This window comes from Oncorhynchus tshawytscha, linkage group LG05, assembly GCF_018296145.1.
Source record: "Oncorhynchus tshawytscha isolate Ot180627B linkage group LG05, Otsh_v2.0, whole genome shotgun sequence".
NCBI classification, from domain to species: Eukaryota; Metazoa; Chordata; class Actinopteri; order Salmoniformes; family Salmonidae; genus Oncorhynchus; species Oncorhynchus tshawytscha.
Genome location: NC_056433.1, coordinates 35,972,551 through 35,986,197, shown reverse-complemented (window position 1 = coordinate 35,986,197; position 13,647 = coordinate 35,972,551). Strand labels below are relative to the sequence as shown.

Below are 13,647 nucleotides of genomic sequence, written 5' to 3'. Positions count from 1 at the left end.
AAATACAATATATCTGAATGTATGCGAAAGTAATTGAGACATTTGAAATAATATTTGAACCCAGGTATGGCATGCACGCACTCACACCTCTCTCTTTCTCTCCCCCTAGACTCACCCAGCAGGATAGGCCACAAGACCAGAGTGGGGGTCACAGGCCAGACCACTGTTGCCAGAGGTTGTGATTCCCAGGACCCTCTCCAAAGTCACCTACAGAAGGAGACAGACAATTCTAGAGTTTTAACAAGCCAATCCCAAATCCAGCCCTAGTCCCTAGCCCGCAATCACTATGCATTAGTGAAGATCTGAGAGGATTTTATAAAAGGGGATAATCAACTCGGAGCTCTATGCGTTCTCTGGAAAATAATGCAACGTTGTTCATGCATAGCCCCTCGTTGATGATCCCTTATGTATTGCATGTCTGTTTATGAACCCTGGAAGATTAGCCCTGATGGACCACCCAGCTAGCAAATAACGTTCTGAGAACCATATGTTCCTTAGAGCGTGGTTGGTTATCCTATGGTTATTTTGCATACAACCTTCAAACAATTTTCTGGGAATGGTGCAGTATAGTTGCTTGGCTTTGGAAGATTCTCCGCATATGTAAGGATCTTGGCAAAAAAACACATTTTCTTGTTATTCCATTACTTTAATATTTCATAAAAGTTCAAACATGTTTATATTTAATTTCAATTTTGGCAATGTTCTAGAAACGTTCACCAACTTGGTTTAACATTGGGGATGTTCTGAAATTGTTTCTTAATGTTGTCCAAACTATGTTCTTCTGTGGGAATTTCAGTACTTCAGCATAATGTTTCCTACAGGCTTCCATCTTGTTCTACAGTTGAAGTCTGAAGTTTACATACACCTTGGCCAAATACATTCCCAGTGGGTCAGAAGTTTACATACACTCAATTAATATTTGGTAGCATTGCCTTTAAATTGTTGAACTTGGGTCAAACGTTTAGGGTAGCCTTCCACAAGCTGCCCACAATAAGTTGGGTGAATTTTGGCTCATTCCTCCTGACAGAGCTGGTGTAACTGAGTCAGGTTTGTAGGCCTCCTTGTTTGCACACGCTTTTTCAGTTCTGCCCACAAATGTTCTATGGCATTTAGGTCAGGGCTTTGTGATGGCCACTCCAATACCTTGACTTTGTTGTCCTTAAGCCATTTTGCCACAACTTTGGAAGTATGCTTGGGGTCATTGTCCATTTGGAAGACCCATTTGCGACTTCAACTTCCTACTACTACTTCCTACTTCCTACTTCGACTGATGCCTTGAGATGTTACTTCAATATGTCCACATAATGTTCCCTCCTCATGATGCCATCTATTTTGTGAAGTGCACCAATTCCTCCTGCAGCAAAGCACCCCCACAACATGATACAGCCACCCCCGTGCAGCACGGTTGGGATGGTGTTCTTCGGCTTGCAAGCGTCCCCCATTTTCCTCCAAACATAACGATAGTCATTATGGCCAAACAGTTCTATTTTCGTTTCATCAGACCATCTATTGTATCTTGCCTATGCCGCTCGGTCATTCCTCATCCATATATTTATATGTACATATTCTTATTCCATCCCTTTACTTAGATTTGTGTGTATTAGGTAGTTGTGGAATTGTTAATGTCATGACGTGCCCCTCTCTCTCTCTTCCACCATAATTTGCAAATAAATTCATTAAAAATCCTACAATGTGATTTTCTGGATTTTTTTTTCTCATTTTGTCTGTCATAGTTGAAGTGTACCTATGATGAAAATTAGAGGCCTCTCATCTTTTTAAGTGGGAGAACTTGCACAATTGGTGGCTGACTAAATACTTTTTTGCCCCACTGTATATTTAGACCAAAACATGCCGGGTTGCGAAGTGGTTCTAGCTGTGACCTGAATAATCAACAATCGAGACCAATAGATTGCTACAGAAGCAGCAAATCCTAGACGCCACTGTACCAGTCTGAAGCTGGAAATGTGTGTAAGTCTAGGATGAGGATACCGACAACAGCGGAAGCATCTATTCTAACAGATCAACTCTAAGAACAATGGTACTCTGAAAGCTCCATCTCAAGAATACTTCCCTATGCAACGACCATTAGTACGCCTGACATATCCATTACAACAGAGCTACAAAGGACATGGCGACCAGACTTAAGCAACCAGAGACTCTGACTGATCAAGGGTTTTCAATGGAGAGACAGCAATGACATACAAGCTTAAATATGCACATTGCATTTCTAAAATCCAAATGAGCGGGTGCTAAATATCCATATTTACGATGAACGTATACAACTCTATGTATGTAGTGTAGAGGATCCATTCTGTTCTTCCGCTCTTTCTTATCTGTCCCCACCCCTTTCCTTTGTCTACCAAGCAGTCATATCTGTTTCCTCCACTAGGGACCTTTCAGTGTATCATGTGAGTAACCAATGTGTTACCTATCCTGTGTGTGTTTATGTAATTCTGTGTGATTATTTAGTGAGTTAGTAAATAAATAATTAAGCCAATTTGTATATCACTGATTCATCATTTATGCTAGGTTTCATGCAGATATCCAAGGGTTTGCGACATTCAGAATATGACTGGTGAAGTAATAATAAGTGACTAATCGATAAGATATAAAAAAATATCTGAAGAGAGTTCAATTCGGGAAATTGTAACTCTAAACATTTTCCTGTGTTGCCCCGACTTCCAAGTGAATTACTATTCCGTGATTAGTTTAAAACATGGAATAATTACAAAGAGAATTGATTTGATAATATAACAGTCTTCACATTAATGAATAGACAACATTACGACATTAGATTACTTGTTGATATTGATGCACTGTCGGCAATAGAAGCACAAGCATTTCGCTACACTCGCAATAACATCTGCTAACCATGTGTATGTGACCAATAACATTTGATTTGGCTACGTCTGTCACCAGAACTCGACGAGTCTCCCCCTGGTTTTCTCTTCTACATTACATTAGTTTCCTCATCAATCTACACACAAAACCCCATAATGACAAAGCGAAAACAGGTTATAGATTTTTTTTGCTAATTTATTAAAAGTAAAAAACAGAAATACCTTATTTATGTAGGTATTCAGACCCTTTGCTATAAACTCAAAATTGAGCTAAGGTGAATCCTGCTTCCATTGACCATCCTTGGGATGTTTCTACAACTTGACTGGAGTCCACCTGTGGTTAATTCAATTGATTGGAAATTATTTGGAAAGGCACACCTGTCGATTTAAGGTCCCCCAGTTGACAGTGGATGTCAGAGCAAAAACCAAGCCATGAGGTCGAAGGAATTGTTTGTAGATCTCCGAGACAGGATTGTGTCAAGGCAAAGATCTGGGGAAGGGTACCAAAACATGCAGCATTGAAAGTCCCCAAGAACACAGTGGCCTCCCTCATTCCTTAATGGAAGAAGTTTAGAACCACCAAGACTCTTCCTAGAGCTGGCCGCCAGGCCAAACTGCGCAATCGGTATAGTGGTGGCAGCATCATGCTGTGGGGATGTTTGTCAGCGGCAGGGACTGGGAGACTAGTCAGGATCGAGGGAAAGATGAACAGAGTAAAGTACAGAGAGAGATACCTGATGAAAACCCTCTCCAGAACGCTCAGACTGGGGCAAAGTTTCACCTTCCAACAAGACAATGACCCTAAGCACACAGCCAAGACAGCGCAGGAGTGGTTTCGGGCCAAGTCTCTGAATGTTCTTGAGTGGCCCAGCCAGAGCCTGGACTTGAACCCGTTCGAACATCTCTGGAGAGACCTGAAAATAGCTGTACAGCGACGCTCCCCATCCAACCTGACAGAGCTTGAGAGGATCTGCAGAGAAGAATGGGGGGGAAAAATCCCCCAAATACAGGTGTGCCAAGCTTGTAGCGTCATACCCAAGACACAAAGATGTGATTATGTAAATTATATATCTCTTTTGTTTAAAAAAAAATACATTTTCAAAAATGTCTAAAAACCTGTTTTTGCTTTGTCATTATGGAGTATTGTGTGTAGATTGATGAGGGGAAAACATTTTTTGGCAATTTTGGAATAAGGCGTAATATGACAAAATGTGGAAAAAGTGAAGGCTTCTGAAAACGTTCCGAACGCACACTGTATATATAGAATAAGTCAACAGTTTGGACACACGTACACATGCAAGGGTTTTTTCTTGATTTGTACTATTTTCTACATTGCAGAAAAATAGTGAAGACAACAAAACTATGAAATAACACATATGGAATCATGAAGTTACCAAAAAAGTGTTAAACAAATCCAAATGTATTTTAGATTCTTCAAAGTAGCCACCCTTTGCCATGATGACAGCTTTGTACACTCTTCGCATTCTCTCAACCAGCTTCACCTGGAATGCTTTTCCAACAGTCTTGAAGGAGTTCCCATATATGCTGAGCAAGTTGGCTGCTTTTCCTTCACTCTGCGGTCCAACTCATCCCAAACCATCTCAATTGGGTTGAGGTCGGGTGATTGTGGAGGCCAGGTCATATGATGCAGCACTCCATCACTCTCCTTATTGGTCAAATAGCCCTTACACAGCCTGGAGGTGTGTTGGGTCATTGTCCCGTTGAAAAACAAATGATAGTCCAACTAAGCACAAACCAAATCAAATCAAATCAAAATCAAATCAAATTTTATTTGTCACATACACATGGTTAGCAGATGTTAATGCGAGTGTAGCGAAATGCTTGTGCTTCTAGTTCCGACAATGCAGTAATAACGAGCAAGTAATCTAACTAACAATTCCAAAAAAAACTACTGTCATACACAGTGTAAGGGGATAAAGAATATGTACATAAGGATATATGAATGAGTGATGGTACAGAGCAGCATAGGCAAGATACAGTAGATGATATCGAGTACAGTATATACATATGAGATAAGTATGTAAACCAAGTGGCATAGTTAAAGTGGCTAGTGATACATGTATTACATAAGGATGCAGTCGATGATATAGAGTACAGTATCAACGTATGCATATGAGATGAACAATGTAGGGTAAGTAACATTATATAAGGTAGCATTGTTTAAAGTGGCTAGCGATACATTTACATCATTTCCCATCAATTCCCATGATTAAAGTGGCTGGAGTAGAGTCAGTGTCATTGACAGTGTGTTGGCAGTAGCCACTCAATGTTAGTGGTGGCTGTTTAACAGTCTGATGGCCTTGAGATAGAAGCTGTTTTTCAGTCTCTCGGTCCCAGCTTTGATGCACCTGTACTGACCTCGCCTTCTGGATGGCAGCGGGGTGAACAGGCAGTGGCTCGGGTGGTTGATGTCCTTGATGATCTTTATGGCCTTCCTGTAGCATCGGGTGGTGTAGGTGTCCTGGAGGGCAGGTAGTTTGCCCCCGGTGATGCGTTGTGCAGACCTCACTACCCTCTGGAGAGCCTTACGGTTGAGGGCGGTGCAGTTGCCATACCAGGCGGTGATACAGCCCGCCAGGATGCTCTCGATTGTGCATCTGTAGAAGTTTGTGAGTGCTTTTGGTGACAAGCCGAATTTCTTCAGCCTCCTGAGGTTGAAGAGGCGCTGCTGCGCCTTCCTCACGATGCTGTCTGTGTGAGTGGACCAATTCAGTTTGTCTGTGATGTGTATGCCGAGGAACTTAAAACTTGCTACCCTCTCCACTACTGTTCCATCGATGTGGATGGGGGTGTTCCCTCTGCTGTTTCCTGAAGTCCACAATCATCTCCTTAGTTTTGTTGACGTTGAGTGTGAGGTTATTTTCCTGACACCACACTCCGAGGGCCCTCACCTCCTCCCTGTAGGCCGTCTCGTCGTTGTTGGTAATCAAGCCTACCACTGTTGTGTCGTCCGCAAACTTGATGATTGAGTTGGAGGCGTGCATGGCCACGCAGTCGTGGGTGAACAGGGAGTACAGGAGAGGGCTCAGAACGCACCCTTGTGGGGCCCCAGTGTTGAGGATCAGCGGGGAGGAGATGTTGTTGCCTACCCTCACCACCTGGGGGCGGCCCGTCAGGAAGTCCAGTACCCAGTTGCACAGGGCGGGGTCGAGACCCAGGGTCTCGAGCTTGATGACGAGCTTGGAGGGTACTATGGTGTTGAATGCCGAGCTGTAGTCGATGAACAGCATTCTCACATAGGTATTCCTCTTGTCCAGATGGGTTAGGGCAGTGTGGTTGAGATTGCATCGTCTGTGGACCTATTTGGGCGGTAAGCAAATTGGAGTGGGTCAAGGGTGTCAGGTAGGGTGGAGGTGATATGGTCCTTGACTAGTCTCTCAAAGCACTTCATGATGACGGATGTGAGTGCTACGGGGCGGTAGTCGTTTAGCTCAGTTACCTTAGCTTTCTTGGGAACAGGAACAATGGTGGCCCTCTTGAAGCATGTGGGAACAGCAGACTGGTATAGGGATTGATTGAATATGTCCGTAAACACACCGGCCAGCTGGTCTGCGCATGCTCTGAGGGCGCGGCTGGGGATGCCGTCTGGGCCTGCAGCCTTGCGAAGGTTAACACGTTTAAATGTCTTACTCACTTCGGCTGCAGTGAAGGAGAGACCGCATGTTTCCGTTGCAGGCCGTGTCAGTGGCACTGTATTGTCCTCAAAGCGGGCAAAAAGTTATTTAGTCTGCCTGGGAGCAAGACATCCTGGTCCGTGACTGGGCTGGGTTTCTTCCTGTAGTCCGTGATTGACTGTAGACCCTGCCACATACCTCTTGTGTCTGAGCCGTTGAATTGAGATTCTACTTTGTCTCTGTACTGGCGCTTAGCTTGTTTGATAGCCTTGCGGAGGGAATAGCTGCACTGTTTGTATTCAGTCATGTTACCAGACACCTTGCCCTGATTAAAAGCAGTGGTTCGTGCCTTCAGTTTCACACGAATGCTGCCATCAATCCACGGTTTCTGGTTAGGGAATGTTTTAATCGTTGCTATGGGAACGACATCTTCAACGCACGTTCTAATGAACTCGCACACCGTATCAGCGTATTCGTCAATGTTGTTGTCTGACGCAATACGAAACATCTCCCAGTCCACGTGATGGAAGCAGTCTTGGAGTGTGGAGTCAGCTTGGTCGGACCAGCGTTGGACAGACCTCAGCGTGGGAGCTTCTTGTTTTAGTTTCTGTCTGTAGGCAGGGATCAACAAAATGGAGTTGTGGTCAGCTTTTCCGAAAGGGGGCGGGGCAGGGCCTTATATGCGTCGCGGAAGTTAGAGTAACAATGATCCAGGGTCTTTCCACCCCTGGTTGCGCAATCGATATGCTGATAAAATTTAGGGAGTCTTGTTTTCAGATTAGCCTTGTTAAAATCCCCAGCTACAATGAATGCAGCCTCCGGATAAATCGTTTCCAGTTTGCAGAGAGTTAAATAAAGTTCGTTCAGAGCCATCGATGTGTCTGCTTGGGGGGGGATATATACGGCTGTGATTATAATCGAAGAGAATTCTCTTGGTAGATAATGCGGTCTACATTTGATTGTGAGGAATTCTAAATCAAGTGAACAGAAGGATTTGAGTTCCTGTCATCACACCATGTCACGTTGGCCATAAGACATACGCCCCCGCCCGTCTTCTTACCAGAAAGATGTTTGTTTCTGTCGGCGCGATGCGTGGAGAAACCCGCTGGCTGCACCGCTTCGGATTGCGTCTCTCCAGTTAGCCATGTTTCCGTGAAGCAAAGAACGTTACAGTCTCTGATGTCCCTCTGGAATGCTACCCTTGCTCGGATTTCATCAACCTTGTTGTCAAGAGACTGGACATTGGCAAGAAGAATGCTAGGGAGTGGTGCACGATGTGCCCGTCTCCGGAGTCTGACCAGAAGACCGCTTCGTTTCCCTCTTTTTCTGAGTCGTTTTTTTTTTTTTTTTGGTCGCTGCATGTGATCCACTCGGTTACACTGGTTGTAAGGCAGAACACAGGATCCGCATCGCGAAAAACATATTCTTGGTCGTACTGATGGTGAGTTGACGCTGATCTTATATTCAGTAGTTCTTCTCGGCTGTATGTAAAGAAACCTAAGATGACCTGGGGTACTAGTGTAAGAAATAACACGTAAAAAAAACAAAAAACTGCATAGTTTCCTAGGAACGCGAAGCGAGGCGGCCATCTCTGTCGGCGCCGGAAGTAAACCAAGTAACCAAGTTGGATGGCGTATCGCTGCATAATGCTGTGGTAGCCATGCTGGTTAAGTGTGCCTTGAATTCTAAATAAAACTCTGACAGTGTCACCAGCAAAGCACCACCACACCATCACACATCCTCCTCCATGCTTCACGGTGGGAACCACACATGCGGAGATCATCCGTTCACCACCTCTGCGTCTCTAAAAGACAAGGTGGTTGAAACCAAAAATCTCAAATGTGGACTCAGACCAAAGCACAGATTTCCACAGGTCTAATGTCCATTGCTCGTGTTTCTTGGTCCAAGGAATTATCTTCTTATTGGTGTCCCTTTAGTAGTGGTTTCTTTGCAGCAATTCGACAATGAACGCCTGATTCACACAGTCTCCTCTGAACAGTGGATGTTGAGATGTGTCTGCTACTTGAACTCTGAAGCATTTATTTGGGCTGCAATTTCTGAGGCTGGTAACTAATAAACATATCCTCTGCAGCAGAGGTAACTCTGGGTCTTCCTTTCCTGTGGCCGTCCTCATGAGAGCCAGTTTCATCATAGCCCTTGATGATTATTGCGAATGCACTTGAAACTTTCAAAGTTCATGAAATTGTCGGGATTGACTGACCGTCATGTCTTAAAGTAATGATGGACTGTTGTTTCTCTTTGCTTATTTGAGCTGTTCTTGCAATAATATGGACTTCATCAATTACCAAATAGGGCTATCTTCTGTATACCGCCCTTACCTTGTCACAACACAAATGATTGGCTCAAACGTGTTAAGGAAAGAAATTCCACAAATTAACTTATCACAAGGCACACCTGTTAATTTAAATGTATTCCAGGTGACTACCTCATGGAGCTGGTTGAGAGAATGCCAAGAGTGTGCAAAGCTGTAATCAAGTCAAAGGGTGGCTACTTTGAAGAATCTAAAATCTAAAATATATTTTGATTTGTTTAACACTTTTCTGGTTACTACAAGATTCCATGTGTTATTTCATAGTTTTGATGTGTTCACTATTATTCTACAATGTAGAAAATAGTAAAAAATACATTTAAAAAACTTGAATGAGTAGGTGTGTCCAAACTTTTGACTGGTACTGATACACACACACACACACACACACACACACACACACACACACACACACACACACAACATGACCAAGAGTATGTGGACAACTTCTCGTCAAACATCTCAGTACAAAAACATGGGCAGTAATATGGATTTGGTCCACCCTTTCCTCCTATAACAGCCTACACTGTTCTGGGAAGGCTTTACGAAAAATGTTGGAACATTATTGCGGGGACTTGCTTCCATTCAGCCACAAGAGCATTAGTGAGGTCGGGGCACTGATGTTAGGTGATTAGGCCTGGCTTGCAGTTGGTGTTCCAATTCATCCCAAAGGTTTTCGATGGGGTTGAGGTCCGGGCTTTCTGCAGGCCAGTCACGTTCTTTCACACCGATTTCGACAAACCATTTCTGTATGGACCTCGCTTTGCGCATGGGGGCATTGTCACGCCAAAACAGGAAAGGGCCGTTCCCAAACTGTTGCCACAAAGTTGGAAGCACAGAATCATTCAGAATGTCATTGCTGTAGCGTTAAGATTTCCCTTCAATGGAACAAAGGGGCCTAGCCCGAACCATGAAAAACAGTACCAGACCATTATTCCTCTCCCACCAAACTTTACAGTTGGCACTATGCATTGGGGCAGGTAGCGTTCTCCTGGCATTCACCGAACCCAGAAGTGTGATTCGTCACTCCAGAGAACGCGTATTCACTGCTCCAGAGTCCAATATCGGCGAGCTTTACACCACTCCAGCTGACGGTTGGGATTGCGCAAGGTGATCTTAGACCTGTGTGCGGCTGCTCTACTATGGAAACCCATTTCATGAATCTCCCATCGAACAGTTCTGGTGCCGACGTTGCTTCCAGAGGCAGTTTGGAACTCGGTAGTGAGTTTTGCAACAGAGGATAATTTTTTTTTAAATCAGCACTCAGCGGTCCCGTTCTGTGAGCTTGTGTGGCCTACCACTTTGCAGCTGAGCCATTGTTGTTCCTAGACGTTTCCACTTCACAATAACAGCACTTACAGTAGACCATGTCAGCTCTAGCAGAGCAGAAATTTGACAAACTGACTTGTTGCAAAGGTGGCATTCTATGATGGTGCTTTGTTGAAAGTCACTGAGCTCTTCAGTAAGGCTATTCTACTGCCAATGTTCATCTATGGAGTTAGCATGGCTGGCTGTGTGCTCGATTTTATATACCGGTCAGCAAGGGGAGTGGCTGAAATAGCTGAATCCATTATTTTCAAGGTGTGTCCACATACTTTTGTATATATAGGGTTAATGTGATGGGGTGTATAGGCAATATGGGTAGTATATGGATAGAATATGGAATATGGATATACTGAACAAAAATATAAAACGCAACATGACAATTTGAAAGATTTAAAGTTCATATAAGGAAATCAGTCAATTGAAATAAATTCATTAGGCCCTAATCTATGGATTTCACAGATACACATCTGTTGGTAGGGGCGTGGATCAGAAAACCAGTCCGTATCTGGTGTGACCACCACTTGCCTCATGCAGCGCGACACATCTCCTTCGCATAGAGTTGATCAGGCTGTTGATTGTGGCCTGTGCAATGTTTTCTCACTCCTCTTCAATGGCTGTGCAAAGTTGCTGGATATTGTAGAGAACTGGAACACGCTGTCGTGCACGTTGATCCAGAGCATCACAAACATGCTCCATGGGTGACATGTCTCGTGAGTATGCAGGCCATGGAAGAACTGGGACATTTTAAACTTCCAGGAATTGTGTACAGGATCTCATCACGGCATCTCTGTGCATTCAAATTGCCATTAATAAAATGCAATTGTGTTCCTTTTCCGTAGCTTATGCCTGCCCATACCATAACCCCACCATGGAGCACTCTGTTCACAACGTTGCCATCAGCAAACCGCTCGTCCACACGACACCATACACGTGGTCTGCGGTTGTGAGGCCTATTGGCCATACTGAAATATTATTTTAAAACAACATTGGTAGAGAAATAAACATTCAATTCTCTGGCAACAGCTCTGGAGAACATTCCAGCAGTCAGCATGCCAATTACACACCCCCTTAAAATACGAGACATCTGTGGCATTGCATTGGTTGACAAAACTGCACATTTTAGAGTGGCCTTTTATTGTCCCCAGCACAAGGTGCACCTGTGTAGTGGTCCTCCTGTTTAATCAGTTTCTTGACTTTACATGTTGCGTTTATATTTTTGTTCAGTGTAGTATATCTGAATAATAGTATATGTAGTTAAATAGGTTTGGCCTTGCCTATAATACAGTATATACATAATGTATGAAATTAGTAAAACAGTATGTAAACATTATTTAAAGTGACCAGTGTTCCATTACTATGTACATCCTGTAGCTTGTTAAGTGTGTTCCAGTGTTGGTCACACCCACTAATTGGCCAGACCTGATCTTAATGAGCGCTGTGGTCTGTTTTAATAGATAAACAGCTTTGTATGAGTGTAAAAAACATGGCATGCTAGCTCCATCTTGGTGGCGCAGTGGACTAATTCCATGGACAGAGAACATCAAATTATAGCTTAAAATCTCATTGATGCTGGGTCACAATAAAAAATAAATGCTTGCATGATAGATGCCTAAGGAAATAAATGTCTATCTGTGCTTGGAGTATTTTTTTAAATAAGCTAGCAGTGTTATTAATTTCTTATTTGAAACAATCAGTAATACAACCTTCCAGGTAAACCATCAATGAACCAGAGTAAAACGTTCAGAACCTCCCTGCAAACTAAAAATAAAATGTTCTCAGAACAGGCGAAATTTTCACTTCCGTGTCAGAAAATGCCAGGGAGGTATTGAAGTGTTTGGAACTGTGTGGCTTCGTTTCCACAAGCAATGTCAAAGTTCCCACAACTTCCAAGGAACCAAATGTGCTAGTTGGGTAATATCGACCTCAAACTGAAAGAAGCTGAACTGTTGGTCTGGACAGAGGGCTAAACAAACACTTCAATACCTCCCTGGCATTTTCTGACACTGAATTGTGTCTATCATCAATACAACGTGAGGAGGCTGATTGATTCGTTTGCACGCGGTTCTGTACTTGATTGTCTCAACAATAACCCGATTAGATGGATCCACTGACTCAACCTCATGCATTTGAAAAGTGTCAAAATAGACTATCTTTATTTTATTTTCACCAGGTTCTCAGGTGTTTACAGACATATGACTATTTTATTGGGAATATGAAGTTTTACATTTTAACATTTTAATCTAAGGCATTTCTTGAGAGTGATATACCCACAATAAAGCAAAATGTTTAATTATTTTCCCTAAACGACGCAAATAGAAATATAATTTGCATGCAATAACACTATAAATTACTCTAGTTAACCTATCAGTCGAGCATAAATCTATGAAAAGCAAAACGGCAGTCACTCACCTTGTCTGCAAGGTTTTCCTTCCGATTCTTCCGCAGCAGGTTCTTTATCCGACTTTTTATTGTTGACCCGTGCCCGTCTACTGCCATCGTGATGCTAAAATATCCGGATAAATGTATTATGTTAAAAGTTATGCGATGTTCGAACCGTGAAATCCTTCTTTAGGATACAAACGCGCTTGCATCCCCAACTAATATTTTTTTTTCAGCCGAGTAAACGTTAGGGGCACAGGCTTGTGTACAACTTTAATCTCTTGAGTAGCGTTAAACTCCGGTGACGGGTGTACTGTAGTCGGCTTAGCTCATGTTTAGCGACTAAACTAGTTATCTTCTCTAGTGCAGTGGTTCACAAACTGTGGGGCGCGAACCCTAGGGCGCAAGGGGTCAGCGAAAAAACGTTTTGATTGACATTTTTTTAAGGAACTCAGTCTGGCTTTAATCTTACTCTTGAAAGTTGTAATAGTAGAATGCACAAGGTTCAATTTCGAAATTGGTTAGTATAACATCAGTTCCTCTTGCCCTAGTATTCATTTCATAAAGCTATTTATAACTTGTCAGAAATGTCCAGATCAACTAGACCATAACAGCTCATTTCTTTATTTCGTTTTTTTAGCCCATAGTCATTTTATGGTCACTCACATATCACATGAATACACATGAGAAAATTACCTTTAAAACTGCTAAATGTTCTTTGCAACCCATGACAATGTGTAGAATTGCAGGAAATAAGCTTTAAACCTGCAAAATTCTCTACACCAACAAGAGGGTTGTGAACAGTTTGTGTCATGAACAGTGCTTGTGCCCAAAGCATTGGGGAACCCCGCCAGTGTAATAGACGTGTGTAAAACCCAGATAAAACATACATTTAAGCTGTGTCATAAGTAGACCATTAGAACGCTGCAATAATGTCTATGATTACTGGTCAAATGATATTTACAAATGGTTTATTTCTTGTGTTCCATTTTATTATTCCACATTCGATATTATTCCACCACCTCGTCGCGTTTCGGCAGGACACAACTGCAATGTATATGGTTTAATTAATTTAAGGCCACAGTATCTTGCCAGCACATCCCAGTGACCGACATAGCAGTCTTTTCTTTACAAAAAA

General features: G+C 42.9%; 1 protein-coding gene across 6 annotated transcripts in view; it reads right to left on the bottom strand.

Annotated features, from left to right (window-relative positions):
* Positions 1-12,930, bottom strand: part of LOC112250566 (mitogen-activated protein kinase-binding protein 1-like) — a 43,294-nt gene extending 30,364 nt beyond the window's left edge. For 2 of the 6 annotated variants that reach the window (XM_042321850.1, XM_042321849.1), the window contains exons 1-2: positions 12,540-12,919; positions 116-207 (exon numbers count right to left, since the gene is read on the bottom strand). In XM_042321850.1, coding sequence (XP_042177784.1) covers positions 116-207; positions 12,540-12,626 — 179 coding nt within the window. In that variant the 5' untranslated portion in view covers positions 12,627-12,919. Of the gene's footprint in view, positions 1-115; positions 208-12,539 lie in introns of all 6 variants that reach the window. The other 4 variants (XR_006083418.1, XM_042321851.1, XM_042321848.1 and 1 more) reach the window with 4 other exon arrangements.
* Positions 12,931-13,647: the final 717 nt, after the last annotated feature.